This window comes from Narcine bancroftii, chromosome 2, assembly GCF_036971445.1.
Source record: "Narcine bancroftii isolate sNarBan1 chromosome 2, sNarBan1.hap1, whole genome shotgun sequence".
NCBI classification, from domain to species: Eukaryota; Metazoa; Chordata; class Chondrichthyes; order Torpediniformes; family Narcinidae; genus Narcine; species Narcine bancroftii.
In genome coordinates this window covers 310,078,346-310,099,070 of record NC_091470.1, presented here as the reverse complement: position 1 = coordinate 310,099,070, position 20,725 = coordinate 310,078,346, and the positions used below count along the sequence as shown (strand labels likewise).

At 39.2% G+C, this 20,725-nt stretch overlaps 1 protein-coding gene and 1 long non-coding RNA gene across 2 annotated transcripts in view; both read right to left on the bottom strand.

Moving 5' to 3' along the window:
- klhl14 (kelch-like family member 14) overlaps positions 1-20,725 on the bottom strand; it is a 172,520-nt gene that overhangs the window by 133,538 nt on the left and 18,257 nt on the right. The window contains exon 2 of the mRNA XM_069915440.1: positions 16,447-16,568. Within this exon, the coding sequence (XP_069771541.1) occupies positions 16,447-16,568 (122 nt within the window). The remainder of the gene's footprint in view (positions 1-16,446; positions 16,569-20,725) is intronic.
- LOC138752755 (uncharacterized) lies at positions 338-3,917 on the bottom strand. Its single transcript, XR_011350897.1, has 2 exons — positions 3,852-3,917; positions 338-764 (listed from the first exon to the last, which is right to left on the bottom strand). It is a non-coding gene; the product is annotated as an uncharacterized lncRNA (long non-coding RNA).

The window sequence follows — 20,725 nt, the reverse complement described above, 5'->3', positions numbered from 1 at the left end:
AAATGAGGTCAAAAGATTTGAAGTGAAGAGCACCATAATCTTATTTGGTATGTATATACAATACAACAAACATGAAAGAAGTTATCTTTTGTTAAAGCTTAGCAGAAATTGCAATTAAACAACAGTAAAATTAAGAGTGCAACTTAAACTTCAGCTTGTTTTCAGCAGATATGAATTTCAGCAAATTAGTTAATTGACCAGTGGAGGAATATGTTTCCAGAAGTGTAACTATCTTCAGTTTTATATTGTAAACCTAATCTGAAACTGATGGATAAATCATCTGGGCTTGTTTGGTATTTCATTTTAAATGAAACTACACATGGCCCTTCCAGTTGCCTGGATGTCACAATTTGTCAGTTTATTTTTTTAGTCAACATTGATGAACATCATCTATTAAAGTGAGGTGGCGAGCCAATTTTGTACTTAGATAGAGGAAATAATAGATGGCAACAGTTAGACGTTACACAGCAGAAGCCAAAGTCCTCTACATTTATTCACCAGATGGATACAATGGAAGGCTATAGTGAGGTCATTGAACTCCACAGTGTTGAAGTGGAGCTGCCGCCTAATTCCATGTTGGAAACAATGCTCTCTGTAAAAACTTGTATGAAGTTGCAGCTGGACTGCCTCAAGCTTCCTGAGATTTTATGCAGGGTTTTCAAAAGGCCTGACATTGCTACCAGCATCTCCACACACAAGATGATCAGCCTTTCCCCAAAGGTAACCCAACAAGCTATGGTTGTGTTGGCCACAATGCTTGTGTCCTGTGAATGCAGAAAAGATTTAGGAAATTAGGAGTTAATTTACTCACTGCAGAATATGCTGATCCGACTTACATTGTAGCTGCAGCATTAATGAAACTGATCCAATTATGTTTCCGATCAATGGTGATCCAGCATGGTGAGTGGTCTGGTAAATGATAATGCCATTCCATATCAATGAGAGATGAATTAGACTCTGAATTAAGATGGTGTTTTCCAGTACTTGTATGGATCAAATGCACATGCAATTTATCAGCATAATCTTGAATGCTATTCAGGCATTGCTTTCAGAAGACCCAAGCATTTTCATCATCTCATGAGTTTTAATTGGAACTAAACATGGTGCAATCCTTGATGAAGGCAGGGCACTAGTGTCCTGAAACTGAAATAGGTGTAGTATTTCAGTGAAGACTGAACCTTGGTGTCTCACACACTTCCTCGCTGACATTCACGAAGAGGAATTTCTCCCACAACTTACTCCTGCGCCCATGGCTGGCTGCAACAGCTTATCAAAGGCTTGAAACAGGACAAAGTCCTTCAGAATCTGCCAAATCACTCTATCCATTCCTTAATAGTTTTAAAGAACTGATCTCTTGAACAAACACCACAGCAACAAGCAGAAATAAATCAGCAACTAAACCTGAAAGTGGTTTGTGGATTATGTTAAATAAACAGCACTGGTTTATAAAGGTGCTTCATTCTTTCAGTTGAATGCATTTTTATCTGGGTGAGGTTCAGTGAGGTTGCTAACTGGAATGTTGGACCCCAAAACCTTAGACTAGCATCAAATCAGCAGCGTGACTTGCTGACTGGGATCACTGACTTCCTGCGGATGACAATATCCCCACCACGTGCTGCCCTGAATGTCTTTGACCATGGTGTCCTGTACGTATCAGATACCAGATTGCTCCAAAGTTGAATTACGTGGCCTATGAAGTTTTCTTTCAAATGCCATATTTTCTCCCAGACGATTAAATTCTCCATTCCAAAGCCCGGGTTTTGAAATTTTCTTCAAGTAACTTTCATTTAACTTTTGACTTAGAACAGCAATGCCCTTTTAACCAAAATGCTCATTGAACTTTTAAGAGTGCAAAAATACCTTGATCCAGGCATCTGAGAAGGGTCCAGTGTTGCCTAAAAACATTCCTAGACCAACAATCCGAAAGTAAATCACTGTCTCAATGATTTCTATGTACACAATTGTTGGTCTGTTAGTGCTGCCCAGTGGCTGCACAGTTCGACCCACTATATTACTTGGGTTTAAGACATTTATATATGTGACAGAAATATAAAAATATTTGGAGGCATTCATGGGTAATATGTCTATGTTCCCTTTTTGTCAGAAAGTATTAACTGTATTTCAAATATAAAAACTCATAAAATAGTCTCCTTCTCTTAAGAAATATGCATTACAAGGGCCTGACTGAGTCAGACAGCACAATGTGTGTCAATTCAGTCATTATGCTGGTGTAATGGATGACTGAGTCCTTTCTCTCGGTTTTGTTTAACTCTTTCTTTTCTCCTTTCCCAAATGAGATTTAGGAAATCTCTGCTTCCAAAAGGGTACAGATTTTAAATTCTAGTTTGGTAAGTAAAGAGAGCACTGGCATCCTACATCTATTCCAGAGGTGGCTAATGTGTCTTTCATGTAATTTTTTCTAAGTGTAGCTATCGCATCAAATGACATTGATGTCATCTTGCGTTATTAGCCTTCTGTTGATTCCTGGTTCTTCTTCCTTGATTTTCATGTCTGGGTTTATTGTGCACATTTATTTTGGATTTCTCACTTTCACCAAATTTTATGTTTTTCATTCTTTAACCTCTGCATAAACTGGAGTACAGAGTAAACCTATTGAACATATTATTATTATTATATTGATATATATTTTTGATAATTGTCAAACTCCAAAGCAGAAAACAATCACACTGCCTCCATCTCAGTTAATTTTTTAATCTTGAAACAAACTTTTTTTGTAAAATAACCACTGGATGAATTATTAGTGTAATCAGAAAAATACTGCTTCTTCTAATGAGGAAAGAATTTCACTTGGACAATGGCGGCTCATATTTGGAAAAGCCAATGAGATATAAAGGGCAGAAAATTAGGCCACAGTTGATCAAATTCTGAGAGCTTGAAATTTCTTCTCAATTGGGTTTCTCAATCTTGTGCACTAAATGGCAAACAATGTGCACATGATGTTAAAGGGATTACATGCTGAAAATTAAACTTGTAGGCTTGCGAATGTAGACATGTGGCCGAAGAATGCATAAGAATATCAATTTATTTTCCCTGCAGAACACAATTTTGATCATGACTAGGTTTAACTGTCATTTTGGAAATGCACAAGGCCACTTTTGTGTTTATACAGGACAGTAACAGGCCCTTCGGCCCATGAACCCATACCACCCAATTTGCCTCCAACCCCCATAGTTTTGAAAGGTGGGAGGAAACCAGAGGACCTGGAGGAAACCCTCACAGACACAGGGAGAACATACATACTCCTAAAAACAGCACCAGACTCAAACCCAGATCGCTGGCACTGTAACAGCATTGCGCTAATTGCTACACTGACTGTGCCTCCCATTTTGATTTTGATTAATGCCAAATTACAAGTATCATCTATTTAAAACTCCCAAGGGAAATTTTCCTGGAAATCTTTATAGATGTTTGCATCACATTCATTCTTATTAACATTCTGTAAATCTCACTATGTTTTCAAGCCCATTGAGGCACATTAGAAATGAAAGTGATTAGGCAGGTAGAGAGGGTGGTGAAGACTGTCTTTGACATGTTTGCCTTTCTTCATTAGGGCATTGAGTAGAGGAGAAGGTACCACATGCCTCAATTGTACAATAGTGGCAAATTGCTCTATCACAAATGATGCATTTCAGTGTCAGATGCACCCCAAATGACATCATTCCCCACGTAGCACCTTTTATACTATTGGCAGCAAAATCAACCACATGGCTCAAAAATCAAACCTGTCATTGGCCCTTCTCAGGTTCTTAGCTCTGCAGTGGGAATGGGAACCTGACTCAGGAACATCTCCTTTCACTCATATTATCCTGTCAATATTTTTAAAATCTTACCTCAAGCACATAAAACATGATCATTTATGATCCCATTGATTTTGCTGTCACTCAGAATGGATTGGAGAGCACTTTAGATTCTGCAATGCAACCACTATAACCATTATTATGTCAGAAACATCACCATGGTTTCCAAATTTCTTGGAATTTGACATTCTAGACCAGTGGTTCTCAACCTTTTTCTTTCCACTCACATACCACTTTAAGTATTCCCAATGCCATAGATGCTCTGTGATTGCTTAAGGCGGGTGGAAAGAAAAAGTTTGAAAACCACTGTTTTAATCCTACCTCATTGGCTCGTTAAGTGCACGGTTTTATAACTCTAAAGGAAATGGGCCAATGACAATTTTTCCCCAAGCATAATATTTCCGACACAATTGGGTCTGGAGCAGTGATTCTCAACCTTCTCTTCCCACTCACAATCCACCTTAAGCAACCCCTTACCAATCACAGAGCATTTATGGCATAGGGAATACTTAAAGTGGTATGTGAGTGGAAAGAAAAAGGTTGAGAATCACTGTTCTAGACCAACCTTTGCTACATCCTTCAAAGTTACCAATGAAGATATTCAATAGGATAGTGACATGGACAACCTTGCTTTTCTTATCTTTTGCGAGAGATAGAATAAGTACACTTCACACTAATTTTGAAACAGCAGTATGCATCACAGGCAGTATTCAAGATCAACGATGCGCTCAATAGCTTCCAGCTTCCTTTTTGGAATTTAATGGTTCGAGGTAAAAGGTTTATAAAAATCATTTATGCTAATGGTTTATCTCTGAAGCAATTCAAGATGTTTCCATAACAAAGGAATGAAGTAGCTTAACTTGTTTATTAAATAAAAATTAAGGCAACTGCAAAAATCACTTCCAGAAAATACACCCAAAATTAACATCCTGCACTTTATAAGTGCTCTCTGAGGGATTAGCAGAGATTGGGTTTTTATGGTTGTCAATGGTGAGGAAGGGCTGAAGGGGCTGTTTTATAACTATAATTAAAGTATTGAGGGTTTTGGCCAACGTCAGAAGATCAGGCTTTAGGTGTGTGCTGCTGTCAGGTAAAACTCAATGGTTACATCTTCTGAAATGTTCTCTTTAGTTGTTTTTAAATAGGGAGTCATGGTCAAAGTCAGTTACATTATAGATAACTAATTACGTATACCAAATACAACACACAGTATATTTTAAACTTTCATGGTCCACATGAGACAAATCCTTATCAAGATATGTATGCATGGATATTGTTATATGGTATGTCTTACAATGACAGTAACTTGGGGAACTCAACTACGGCTTGGCATTTACTGAAGAGGATAATAGTGGATGAATGCTAATGCTTTCAAATGACTGTCTCTGCCACAATTTGAAAGCAGACACTGACCTATTTATATTAAATGCTTTAAGTGTTCATTTGCTAATATTGCTAGAAGGCTATTATCACCTTCCTGGAGTGCTGGTTATTATAAAGTATCATTTCATCAACACAAATATTGAGTCCTTAATTTTTCAAAGACTATTTTTGTTCATGAACAGACTAATTGGGCATTTTTGGTGATGCTTTTCAGAAAATACAGACACTGCCTTTTGTTTTCCATTTTTGACCCAGTTTTAGTTTATTTTTATCGCTTCATGACAGTGCTTCAGCTTGACTTCCTGCTTTATGTGTACTTGAAGCAGATATGAAATGACCATTATTTGCTCAATTTTCCCCTCGATAACATGGCTGAGGATGGGAATTCAGATGGAGGTCCACAGGGCTGCCTCTGAAGATAAAGAGGCCCAATTTCTGTGGCTCTTCAATACCGAATTTATGTGAATGGAAATGGGGCAGAAATAAAATGTTTGCATCTCAAAAAAATTCTAAGATACCTTCCTGCTGACAGTCAGTACAAAGGACTTAAGCAATTCAGGCAACCATGTGATTGATTTTAATCTTTTAACTTTTAATGTGGATCTGGGTTCAAAGCTGGCTGAGTGCTTTTTAACTCGGCCAAAGACTGACATCGGGAAACACAAACCACTTTACCATTGAGTGCAAGCCATGGATACAAAAAGGTACAAAGACAGTTCGGGTTCAATCTTTCCTGGCTCCTAGGACAAAACATATCATCAGGTCAAGTCTGAGAGCAGAAAAAACAATAAGGGTGAAGAGGGAATGCAGTTGACATTGTTGCACAGGTTCACCGCTATGCAGTGATATGATCTCTGCACTGATCCTCAATAGGCATATCCATTTGCCTCTGAGTCAAGAAGTTTGTTTTTGCCCCATTTGATATTTCCATTCAAAGTTGCCAGTTTTTTTTGAGAGACCAGGAGAAACACCATGATGCTCCGACTTTGCAATGTATACAAATGTCCTGGGCCATCTACAGAACATTGCCTGAAATTGTCAGTTTGCATTTAGGGCCATGCAAACAGAATCAAATATTTACACTTCATTCCATAGAAAACTGGCAGGCTTCCTGTTTAGATATCTAAGACATATCAACCCCACCCCACCCCAAAAAAATCCTCAGTGCCTTGTCAATACTGATTTCCACTGCAATCAAAAACAGAGCAATTATCATCATTTGAGAAGAATTCTGCAACACCCTCCTCAAATTAATGTGTCAACAGGAATTCAACATTACCTTATGCTTGTTCCATGATGACATGCAAGCTATAATATTGACCAGAGTGCTTACAGCAGACAAACTCCTTGTAAAGATCAGAGTCAAACAAGGCTATGACATTGTGCCAACACTTCTTACAACCTCACATTTAACAGTTTTCCCCACAGGAGTCGAGCTAATCTTCAAAATTAATGGAAAACTGTTTAACATACCACAACTACATTCTAGAACTAAGGTCACCCAAAACTTAGTTATCAAGCTGCATCAAGTACATAGTGTTTACATTTACACGCACTCGGAAGTTGAACTCCAAGCCATCACTGATGCTTTAATTGGAACATAAAGAGGGATGGCCTTACATTCAAGATGGTTATGATATTTGTTCTCCACCAAACTGCCCACTATAACACATTGCCTTCTGACTGCAAAAGTAACACTGGAAAAATGAATCACTTTCAATGTCCATGGAGCTGCTTCTTACAGACAGTAAATATTAATGATGAAATTCACCCCAACAGATATTATTATAACAAAAAAAATCTGAAGATCAAGATCCCACATTTGACACAAAATTCCTGGGTGAATGAACAGCAGTGATGCCTGGCCTAGCAGCAGCAGGCATCTCAATACATTGGCCAATAACTTCAACACTTCCTCTGCAAAATCATGTAAACTCACTGGAAGGATAAGTGAAGCAACATTGGTGTCCTTTCCAGGTCTAAACCACAAAGTGAGGTTACAGCTTATTTCAGTCCACCACTTTAGGCAGTTCACGTTGTGCACACGCTCAACTCAGGCTCCTGAGCCAGGCATTATTCCAAACTATGAAATGGGGAAAGAATTACCAGGTGGACAGCAGAAAAGTTTCACAAATATGGACATACATGGATCCAATAGGTTTAGGGGGATTTTAGCTAAACGCAGGCAGGTGGGACTAGTGTGGGTGGGACATTTTAGTCGGCATGGACAAAATGGGCTAAAGAGCCTGCTTCCATGCTCAAAGCCTCCTTGAGGAACTAATGTGTTCCCAATTTCTAGCCCACCATTTTTCAGAGAATAGTAGGAGCATTTACAGTGCTTTTGAAAGCACAAGGAAGCTCAGCATAAGTGGTGGACAGTGTAGACCACATAATAAAATACCCATTTACATCCCCAGCAGGCTCTACGTATCCTATCCGTGGAAGAGTCTACAGTTCCTGCATTGTCCTCATTAGCCACTTTGGAACCTATGTAAATAAGTCATCCTCAATACTGAGGAATTGCCAAAGGAACAGTCTGTATCCTATTTATCCCACCATCATGTAATAAACTCTGAGCCTCTAAAGAGCTCCATGCATTAATTATGATCAAAGTTTTTATTTTGTAATTAATTCTGCATCAAAAAGTATCCAACATTTGCAGCAACTTTATCATCCGTAATATAGAAAAACATGTCTTTTAGATAATAAACTAATGTTAACAATGATCAGAAACAGGATTCCAAAATCAAAATTTCTTGGTTAGATTATTTGCAATGAAGACTTTTGGACAGATATTTTCCATGCCAGTTCTGAACATTCAGTGCCTTAAAGAAGAAAATGCCCAGAGGGTGTGATGCGATGGCACCATTACAGAGCCTTCCCAAATATTGGAAAAGCTCCTCAGAAATGGGAAAAGATAACGCGAGTTTTCAGTATCATGTTTTGCATAGTTCATAACTACTTAAGTGTCCTGACACCAATCTAACTATAATTGTACCCTTAATCACATCATAATATAAATTATGCTTTATGAGTTACTTTTTAGCTGATGTTACAATCAATTGGATTTTTACAGCTAGCAATTGATTCCCTTTCCTGTCTGATTAAGGCATCTTGAAAATTAAATACAGTTCCAAACGAATATCTTATCACCATCTGCAGGACTATTTCCCCTTCTCTAGAACATTTCAGGAGTCTACAACAATTTGAGTTTACTGACGAATTTGGTATGATTTTGATAATATACATTGGGATCATTGTTGTTTGGTAGTAGGTTGTTTGTTCAAGATTTTGTTTTGAGTTAAAGAGTATTTTTATTTATTTAAAATTCAGAATAGTGAAATGATCCTTATCCATCTTGTAGCTGGTCTTATAGATATCATTATCTCCCATGATCTCAGAATTCCAGTGTAGTGCCCTCAACACCATACAAGCACAGACACTGTGCAATAAATTCCTCAGCATCATCATCACTTGTGGGCAGCCCAACCTCCAGGAGGATCAATGAGCTCTAGTTCTTTCAATAAGAAGTTGGAGAGAGGGAGCGGGTCATGCAGCATCCATGGGTAGAAATGGTCAGTCAACATTTCAGGTCAGGGCCCTTTATCAAGGGTGATGCAAGGTCTTTTCCAGGATAAACCCATAACTGGAGTCCAATGAACCTGTATGGAAATTATTGGAAAAAGTTTAAGGGAGTAGCATTTCTCTTCACTTGGAAAGGCGTTGATTAATTAAGGGAAGTAAAATGGTTTGTGTAGGTGTAGAAACTGCTAAATTTTTGCCACAGAATAGAGGGTTAACCGCTATTAAGCTCAGCAAGCTGCATTGTGTGTTCTTTATTTAACCCAGCTCCTTTCAATTCTTGCTTTCCTCTCTAACGCAACCCCATGCTATTCACTGCTTCCTGCACTGACCACAACACTGTCCCTAATCTCACCTCAGTGGTCCACACAGGCGTGTTTGAACTCCAAAGCATTGCCTCCAGTGAGTTGCCAGTGGTGACCAGCCCTATGCAAAACACACAACAGCCTTCCCTCCCTCAGCCCAAAGTCATACAAGGTAGCAACTGCCTGGATTAGTCCCACAGCAATACAGACTGGCAGGTTGATTCTCCAGCCTGATCTTGTCTGGAACTGAAGAGTGGGCGGTGGTTGACAGGTCAGGCTGGGGCCTTGAGCCTTTGTTGGTTTGGTGGGTGGCATAGTTGGCTTGTTCTCAATGAATGCTGGCTTCAAATGGTCGATAGATACAGTGTCAATCTTTCCATCCCAATGCATCACAAAACTTTTGGGCTGGTGTTAGATGGCTTGGTAAGGGCTATCATATGCCTGCTGAAGTGGAAGGTGAACTGCGTCACGTAAAACCCAGACATGTGTAGTATAGTAAGTCAGTCTGCACATTGACCATTGTAGCAACTTGCTGGGTTGGTGTAGGCCTGAGTAACTGCATGGATTGCCATAGTCAGTCGACGTGATTGGCAGGATCAAGTGGCCTAGTCATTGGAGCAGGTTTGACAAATTCACCGGGAAGTGTCAGAGTGGTGGCATGGACCATTTCTGCCGCTGAACAACCTTGGTCTTCTTTTATCGTCGTATGATGGGAAACCATTCACTCCATTGGGATGTGTCTCCCCTGGCTGTCAATGTTAATTTTAGCTGGCGGTGTAAACATTCAATGATCCCATTCACTTGTGAAGGGTAAGCCGTTGTCCAAATCCAGTTGGTGCACAAATGGTCAGTAAGTGTTCAAAAGAATGCAGACTCAAATTGTGGTCCTCAGTCCATTGTAATTGTCCATGAGACACCGAAGGCCAGAACTCATTGATCAGTGAAAGCCAAGGTGACTGTTTCTGCGGAGATGTTAGTGACTTGGATGGCCTCTTGCCATCTTGTATTCGAATCAGAATTTGTCATGAACATGTCACAAAACTTGATGTTTTGCTATAGAATCATAGTGCAAACATTCATATTCTAAAACATCTTACAATAAAAAAAATTATAGTGCAAAAGTAAGACAGTGTCTTTGGTTCATTGATAATTCAGGAATCTGATGGCAATGGGGAAGACCTTCACAAGTGACTAAATAATTTTAACCTCTCAATGGTGGGAGTCGACCAACCAGATCAAGGTGGGCATGCTCAAAACAAAAATCTGGGACAAATAAATCTCTGTGCTTTTGGTCATCTGCAGACCTTGGATCACTGACATGGCAGATAGGTCTTTGCTATAGTCTAATTTCGCACTTAATATGTGGCCAGCTGAAATGTTCAGGAAACCAGCTTGATTGTCGTTTTCGTGCCTGGATAGGAATGCACCAACTTGAAGAATTTTGGTGCATTGGCATGGGTACAAAGGGTCCCATTGGACATGTCACAGGGTAAAAAGATCCTGTCTCACAAATCAGATTGAGTTTTTTTTGAGGAGATAACTAAAACAAAATGATGCAGGCAGGGTATATGTGGACATATACATGGTATATGTGGACTTCAATGATGCGTTTGTCAAGGTCTTGCATAATAGACTGGACCAGAAGGATAATGAACACACGGGATACAAGCTATGTTAGTAAACTGGATCCAAAATTAGCTGGGTGATAGAGTGGTGGAGATGTTGATCTGAATGGAAGTCCGTAACCAATGGTGTGCCATGGGGATCAGTGCTGAGACCTTGATTGTTTATCATATACTATACTGTATATGAGCGACTTGGATGAGAATGTAAGTGGATTGATTAGTATGGCTGAAGAAGATATAAACATTAGTAAGTCACAGAATAGCGGTAAAGGTCTTTGAATACAGAAGAACATAATCCAACTGGAAAGTAGGACAGAGGAGTGCGTGATGGAATTTATTCCATGCATGTGTGACGTTACTGGTATGTACTTTTGGAAATTAAATGGTGGCAGGATACATATTGCAGTAACCTTGGAGTGCAAGTTCATAGTACACTGAAAATGGCAACACAGGGTAGTAAAGAAGTAACTTAATATGCTTGCACTGAGTATAAGAGTTGGGATGCCATGATACAGCTGTACAAAATGTTGGTTAGACCAAACACTTGGAGCATTGTGTACAATTCTAATTGCAATGAATGAAGTCACAAAAGCATGCAGAAAAGGTTCACCAGGATGTTGCCTGGAATGGAGGACTGTTGTAAAAATGAAAGACTGGATAGGCTGGGATTTTTCTCACTGGAATGTAGAAGGCCAAGAGGTAATATTACAGATGTTTATAAAATTAGGAGGAGCATAGAATAGAAAGAGGGAAGAAATTGAAAGCAGATCTTAGGGGTATGTTTTTCACATTGAGGATGATGATTTCTGGAATGAGCTATCAGAGGAGGTGATAGAAGCAGATAAGTGTTTAAGAGGCATTTTGGGCAGATACCTTGATAGGAAATTGTAGAGGAAGTTCTCACAGGTAAACGGTATTGACAAAAATAGTTAGACAGCATGGACAAGGTGGACCAAAAGGCACTATTTCTGAGGTAAACAATTCTATAATTCCATGATTCTATGAAGCAGAATCTAACCATTTCCCTAACAGCAATTCTACCCGAACAACCCAGTCATCAGGGCTTCTACTCGCCATTGCTTCTTTATCTTCTGGCTGGTTGCTCAGTAAATCTTGTCCTCATACTATCTGACATGTTTCACTGCTTGAAAATTGTCACCACTTTGCCCATGTTGAGGAGAAACAGCCTGTTCTTGATGCTTGAGGTCAACACATACTCACTTTCTGCTGCAAGTCAATGCAGACATACAGATCAAGATGAATGCATAATGTACCAAGCCAGCATATGCACAGTCCATCTTTTTCAAGGTCAGTAGTATAGAGAAACAAATTGGTATCAATGAGGGATTAGTATAAATAGGTGCTTGATTGTCAGAACCAACTTGTAGATAAAAGAGGTTCTACTCACTATACACCCATAATTGTGTGGCCAGGCACAATTCCAATGCTACAAATTTGCTGATGTCGGCAGAATCACAAACAGCAGAGAGGGACAATACAGAAAGGAGATAGATCAGCTCATTGAGTGGTGTCAACAACCTTGCACTCAACGTCAGCAAAGCCAAGGAGATGATTGGGGACTTCAGGAGAAAGGAGAAACCGACCCAGTCCACATCAAGGGCTCAGTAGTGGAGAGGGTTAAGAATTACAAATTTCAGGGTGTCAATATCTCAGAGGTAAAAAAGCAAAGCTGGAGAAACTCAACAGGCCAAGCAGTGTTTCAAATGTAGCAAAGGTAAAAATATATAACCGACATTTCATGCTAGAGCCCCTCATCAACATATGAAAAAACGTCAGCCGGCATCCAAACAAAAGAGTTGGGGGGAGGTGTGATCACAAAGGCTGAAGGTGATAGGTGGAGAAGAGAGGGAGGGGACACCAACAATCAAGTGGATGAGGGATGATTTGCAGGTGGTCTCTGTGGGATAGTACATAAGACCATGGACAGACATGAGTATGGGAGTGTGACACAGAACTGAAATGGGAGGTCTCAGTCACTGGTGCAGATGGAGCAAAGGTGCTCAGCGAAGCGATTTCCCAATCTGTGCCCAGTCTCTGCGATATAGAGAAGGCCACAAAGGGAGCATCAGATGCAGTAAATCAATCCTGCAGATACATAGGTGAAGTGTTGCTTCACTTGAAAGGCCTATTTGGGGCCCTGGACTGTATTGAGGGAGAAGGTGTGAGCACAAGTGTGGTACCTCCTGCAGTCATAGGGGCAAGTGTCTGCTAAGGCAATTGGTGGGGAGGGATGAGTGCATGAAGGAGTCATGGAGGGATCAGTTCCTATGGAAGGCAGAGAGCGGGAAGATGTGTCTGGTCATGGGATCCTGTTCTAAGTGCCAGAAATTCCGGAGGGTAATGTGTTGGATAGCGAGGCTGGTGGGGTGGTAAGTGATGATGAGGGGATTCTATGTTTGTTGCGTATGGGGGCAGAGGGGGCCAGGGCAGATGACCAGGAAATGGAAGAGATGCTGGTGAGGGCTGAGTTGATGGTGGTGGAGGGGAAGCCACGTTTGTGGAAGAAGGCAGACATTTCAGAGGCTCTAAACTGGAAGACCTCATCTTGGAAACAGATGCAGCAGAGACGGAGAAATTGAAAGAAGGGGATAGAATCCTTACAGGGGACATTGTGTGAATGTAGTCCAGGTTGTGAGAGTTGTGGGTTTGTGATATATGTTGGTGGATAGCTTGTCTCACAAGATGGAGAGTTTGTCGGAGATGGACCAGGTGAGTTTGAGATCAGGGTGGAATTTGGGCGCGAAGGGAATGAAGTTGACAAGCTCATCACTTGTGCATGAGTCATCATGTACTGGAGGAAGATTTGAGGGGTCTTACTTGTGTAGGCTTGCATGGATTGCTCCATAAAGCCCACAGACAGGCAGGTGTAGCTGGGATCCACTTTAATTTTGAACATGTCCAAGGATCTGTCCTGGATCCTTCATGTCAATACCATCACAAAGAAGGCATGCCAGTGGCTATACTTTGTGAGCTGTTTGAAGAGATTCAGTACGTTGCAGAAGATTCTCAAAAACTACTACAGGTGTATCGTGAAGAGCATCCTGTCTGGATGCATCCATGTCTGGTATGGAGGTACCAACATTCAGGACAAGAAAAAAAAACTCCAGAGAGTTGTTAACTTGGTCTGTGAGATCAGGGGGGCCAGTCTTCACTCCATCGAGGACACCTACAAGAGGTGGTGTCTTAAGAAAGCAGCCTCTATGCTCATGGACCCCACCACCCAGGCCATGCCCTCTTCACTCTGCTACCATCAGGAAAAAAGTATAGGACCCTAAAGACGAGCACAACAGCGGCACAAGGTCAGATTCTTCCCCGCTGACATCAGATTCCTGAATGATCATTGAACCAAAGACACTGCCCTCTTTTGACTTTTCGTGCACCATTTTTTATTTATTGGTGAAAGATGGTTTATATGAATGTTTGCACTGTGATGCTGGGGCAAAACAACGAATTTCATGACTTGTTCATGACAATAAATTCTGATTCTTTTCATGCTGCAAAACTTGATGACTTTTATGTAATTGATGATCCCTTTAAATAGCTTTGGTGGAGGGTTCCTTCCTACTGTTGAGTGTTGGGTCTCCACCCGTGTTGAACACATGGCATTAACTGTTATATCAGTATCCATTTTGGCTCTGCTGCATTTCACAATCTGATTCCCTGCATCTTTCTAGTATCTGTGAATATAGCCTGTCCTATCATCCTTCCAAAAATGTGTATTTATTGCAAGAGCTGTGCTCCAAGTGCTTCTGTAAGCATCACAAAGAATTGTGGTCTGAAGCACCAAACTTGTGGGGTTAATTTTCAAAGCCATTATTTCCAAATACAATAGAATATTTGATAGAGCCCACATTGAACTTTGTAGTTGAAAGCTCCACAGAATGGTCTATTGACAATCACTGTGCCATTTGGTGTAAGAATTATTTTCATATCACTTTCAAGAAAGATGCAGGAGAAAACTGGGAGGAAATATCCCCTTGTATTTCAGTGCTTGGTCACGTCCAGTTTCACTTTGCAATACTGGAGAAACTCATCAGATCACACAATATCTGTAGCAAGGAGATGGTATATCTCAAAAAGGGCCCAGGCCTGAGACATTGGTTACTCTTTATTGCTATGGATACTGAATGACTTGCTGAGTATCTCCAGCAAATTTGTGCATTGCAATCGGCCCCAGCATCTGCACTTTCTTGTTTAACTCGGGCTTCATTTTTATTTCAAATCACTCAGATCTTCTTCCGGATTCATCTGCCTTCTCTAATAGATTTACTATTGAAGATCACTAAATTGGCCTGGTGACATATAACTACTAAAGCACTCTCAAGTAACAGTAACAATGAAAATTCTCAGAACAGCATTTAACAAAAAAAACAAATCAGGGGAGCTGAAAATATAGAACTAATTCTTCAGGAAATGTTGATGGAAGCCCTCAAAGAAGGCAATAAAGAGCAAGGTACTTTGTTCTGGCATATAAACATTTTGTATGCATTTGAAGCTTGATTAATATTAATATTAACTTTAACTCTGTTCATATCCTTGTGTTCAAAATCCTCCTTGACCACAACTCTTTTACCAGGGGTTTGTACATTCTCCCAGCGCCTGTGTGGGTTTCCTCTGGGGGCTCAGATTTCCAACCACATTCCAAAGTAGGTTAATTGGTCACATGGGTGAATTTGGCATTGCGGGCTCGTGGGTCAGAAGGACCTGTTACTTTGTTGTATCTCTAAATTAAATTAATCATTCTCAGGTTTTTCCTCTCTCTCTCTCTCTCTCCAAGCTATCTACATTGTTGCAGTGCTAATTTTTTTGATCATTTCCATATTTGATTCTTTCACTATTAATCACACTACACCAAATTGCTGAAGCTCTCAGCTCTGGAATTCTCTCCCTACATTTCTCCACCGAGAATTATAGGGTTATATAACAAGGAAACAGGCCCTCAAGCCTTGTTTGTCAATGGTGTTTGAGATGCCTTATGATCTAGTTCAACCTTAAGCCCAATGTGTCCGTGACAACCTTTATCTTTTCTTTCCTATCAGATACTCTTTGAAACCCAATTCTTTGACCATGTCCTTCCATGTTAAATTTTGAACCAAAATGTTATATTTAGAAATACATATTGCTGTTGTATATTCTGCAAGGGTTTGTATACATTATCTTTACAAAATTGCAAACAAAATTACAGACTTCAGGAAATTGGAATGCCTTCAGAAATGTTATCAGAAATGCAGATAAACCCTCTCGCCCTTTCAGGTGCTGTGATATTTAATGTTTTTGTGGTTTGAGCAGAATATTATTTAGAACACTAGGGAAAAGTCGATATCTTTCAGAATAAATGATTGAAGACAACTGTCATTAAAGTGGGTTGATCTCATTTAAGGACTCCTGTGGTGTTATATTTCAGATAAGATCAATCAGTCATGAGCACCAATTGTTCAACAAAAAATTGAATCCATTTAAAGATAAAATGATTCAGAGAAGCATTTTGCTTGAAAAAAAATATCCACTCACTGTTAAAAATTGAATTAATACAATGTTGCAATTGAGTACAATAAACACAATGGTATTGTAAGTCACTTGCAGAAAGGTTGAATGAGATGGGTGGAAGGACAATCAACCCTTACAGCAATTTCATGGTTCTTGTTAACAATGCAGGAGAATTTCAAACAGCCAATTGGAAATTAATGAAAATTATTTCAGGACCACACCTACTTGTAAGGATTTTCCATGTCTTCTTTTCTTCATCATAATACTGAACTAAGTTGCTTGGAAGTCGATCTGGACCTGGAGGCAATCCACCAACCAATAACAAGAGTTTCTTACTGGAGCGAATCCTGGAAAAAGGATTCAAAGAAAATTGAAAGCATTTTATTATGCAAAATGAGCATGTCTCGTGTAATGAGTATTGGAATGGATCTGTCAAATCATTACTTCCTTATTAAAGCTCTCACTCTGGTTAAGATTTTGAAGCGGATCGCCTGTTTTTGAGGCACCTGTCTTGTTTTTAAATTTTAAAGCTATAAACAAGTAACCAACATATTTTTTTCTCTCCTAGTTTTCTTCTTTCCTAATTCATATTGACAATGGATACTCTCACCGAGGCAAATGTGGGGCTTCCCAGCTGAAAGCAATTCTATACCCAACTAATGTCTACACATTCACAGGAAGAGGTCAATAGAGACGACAGAGGGAGAAATCCTGGGCTTATATTAGTAATAATTGTATCTCTGACTTTTTAAGATGTTAATTGAACACACATTTAGGCCACATCTGTTCCATTTGGGTCAGCAACCAAATATCTTCACTAGATAAGCCATTAAAGATTGTCAAAATCCTATTCTTAAACTAAATCTACATTTTCATTAATTTTGAAACGGAAATTTATTTCTAAAGTTTTAAATAAATTGTCACAAGATAGCAAAACCATGTCTGGACTCAAACCACAATTTCTCCACCTTTCCTGCATTGTCTTCGTCTTTTATTATGCTGTTAATCTTGTCTGATATCCAAAAGATGCAAGGATAATGACACTCAAATCTTAGACTCTGGAAAATCGTCCCAGACCCTTGGATTATATTGTCTTTTAATTAATGGTATTTTTCTCAAGTCTGAAGGAAAACACCAACAAGAGGACTTCATAAGAATATATGAAACAGGACCAGCAGGAGGCAATATTGTCCTTTGAGTGTATTTTAAAATTTAAATTTAGACATACCCCATGGTACGAGGCTTTCTGGCTCAGGAGTCTGTGCCCCTCATATATACCAATTAACCTAAAATCTCCATAAGTTTTGAAGGATGGTAGGAAATTGGAGCACCCATGAGGAAATCCACGCAGACTTGAGGAGAATGTACAAACTCCTTACACTCAGCACGGGATTTAAACCCGAATCGCTGGAGCTGTAATATCATTGTGCTAACTGATATACTAACCGTGCCACCTGATCCTTCTCTGTAAGATTCATGACTAATCTGGCCTTTAGGGTCTTTTCTTTTTGTCTTCATTTGCTCCAATGACTCCTCCATAAATCTTAACTTTGAATGTGCTTACAGGCTTGGCATCTACAGACTTTGGGGAAACAAAGTTTTAGGTTCATAACCATCTTAGAGAAGAAATTTCTCCTCATGCTAGTGTTAAGTGGTCAATCCTTTTCCTTAAAACTCTTGTCTCCAGTTCTCCACAAGGATGGTGGTAAATGGCTTGTCAAGGCCCGCAGGAACTTGCATATTTTAATGAAGTAACCCTTCTTTTACTGGATTGCAGTGAACATGGGGGAATTTTCCTCAATTTTCCCTCATTCCAAGAACCAGTTGCTTCAGATCTTAACTCATGTGCAAGTGTATTAAATTCCACCAACAAAATAACTCAAATTACTAAATTTTTTACAAAAATATCTATGTGTCTCATTGCCTATTAAATGACCATGCCATAGAATGTATCCAGTGGATATAAACAGCCTGGTAGTCTGGTCTCTATTTTATGCCTCCCTGATACCTCCTTATATCTACCCATGGACCATGACCCCCCCCCCCCCCAAGCAAATGCCAGGCTGTTGTCTTCCACCCCACCACAAATCTCATTACATCAGATCCTCCCTCCATTGCAATTAACCCTACTCTTCCCACTTCTATCTCTGAACCAACCTGTCCTGGTAGGTCCATTGTTTCTGTTAGTCTTGCCCCACTGAACTTATCTCCTCATACCTTGATTCCATCCTGTCTTTTCTTATACAACACCTCCAGCAATTAATAGTCAAAATTAGAATTCATGAGATGTAGTTTAGGTTTTTTTTTCATGAAGTATCTATTCTGCAGCAACAAGTAAAAATTATGGTGCATACATACATTGTACAATGTATATGGCAATAAGATCATCATTAGAATATCCAGGAATTGACTAAGAATTGGTTAATAGAAAGAAAGCAGAGTAAGAATAAATTTGTCAAATTGATGATGGTGGGATTATTAAGGATTGTGGTGTGGGTTCAATATTTAGAAACGTGATGAGAGTTTATGTAAACTGATTCTATACTCTCTTCTATTTAGAATATTCAAAGATGAATTCATTGAGATCTACAAAATTTTTTGACAGGGTAGATCAGTGTTGGTGTTGAGAGAAAAGGGTCACAGTCTCAAAACAGCTGTTGGCTTTCAAGACCACGTTGGGAAGAAATTTCTTATCTTTAGTGTTCTCTGCCCAAAACAACTGTGAAGGCCCAGTCACTAAATATGCATCGTATGGAGATAGATAGCTTTCTAGACATTAAGGGAATCAATGGCTAAAGGGTTAGTGAAAGCATGTGATGTCAGTGAAAAATATCACTCACGATCTTATTAAATGGTGAAAAGGTTCAAGGGCTGAATTTGCAGAATCTGCCTGTAAGACCATCCACCATCTGCAATCCATGGCTTCATGTGACCCTGATTGGGAGGCTAAACAGGCACTACAACTTGCCCAAGGGTGACCTATAGGCTATTAGTCGGAAGGACCGCCTTACACCTTATAATTGTGCAGCACCGACAGGTAAATAAATGCTTGAAAAACTTTACAGTTCAGGCAGCATCAACAGAAAGAGAAACAGTAAATGACTCAAGTCTAAGAGCCTTCATTCAAACAGCTGTTTCATGTCTTTCATTCACTTTTTCATGAAATTTGATCACTCATTGTAGAAAACTGAATCTATCAGTCAACAGTTCATTTCAACGTTTGTAAAGTTTATCAGTTAAATATTTCACACTTTATATCAACCTACTCAATATAATCATATCCAGCACTCATAAATAATTTAAGTATGGGCTTTCTTTACCAAAGTATAGATTAAAGTATATTAAAATTACAACAAAATGCACCAAATAATCATAACCAAAGGGTCTTGGAGTGAGATGTGCATCACAAATGCTCAGAAATGTCAAGATCTAGAAGCAAGATTCCTTGCACAACAAGGTCTTCTGCTCTTTATGTAAAAATAAACTGTGCCACTTTGCCCTATCAGCTTATCATCCCATATAAAGGGTTCTGATATATTAAGATTAATGTTATTAAGAATATTTCTCCATGAAAAAAAGGAAAATTTTGATTTTATTAGCACTTCAAATTATGAGTTTTACTCTGGATTAAGCTTGCCATGAAAAAAAATCAACAGAAAGAAGTGAAAATATTTTAAAGAACTAAAAATATTGAGTGATATCGATCATATGGTCACAGACACATTGAAACATCTATTCTGTGAAATGTTATGTACATCAATCAAATGGCTTCCAATGAAGGTTGAGGAAAGGAAAACATTTTTTTTTAATTTAGTGGGCTTTTGTGTGCCTGCGTTGCACAGCAGCAACAAGCGACCACTTGATTTTTCTTTAAAACTGCTCGTTTTAAGAAATGAAACACTACATTTGCTAATGAATAAACTATCAAAATTTACCTGTTCATCTATTCTTTATTCCTCCTTAAATTTGAATTTTAAAAAAATGTATGGCCCAAGAATCCAGAGAATCCAGACTGACCTAATTCCCGAGCAGTCTGCATTTTTGGATTTCTACTGTGTCTTTTCCTAAAGTGAAAAAAGAAATCGATACACCCTGCTCCCTTGATTAAACCAATTTAAGGGAAATTGTGCAATCACTCTTCCAAGCAGAGAAGAGATTTCCAAGGAAGTCAATGGCAAATTGTGGTCTTCCTCTCAGTAAACCACAGCCTACTGATCTACTGAAATGCAATGACTGTTAGACATAAATGCCACGGGGAGCTCCAAAGGATAGATTCATTTCTCTAACTCCTTGAATATAAAACACACCCTCTCATTATAATAATGGCTTATGCAAAATACTTCTTTAGACCTATTTTACAGATAGAGGTCATTTTGAAACCAAGCAGATAACCATTTGAATCTTCACTGTTCGAATGAACTTTGATATTTCTCAGCGAATAAAATGACCTTGTAACCTTTGTATTGCTACATCTTGTGGATCAGTCTTAACCCACTTCTGACCC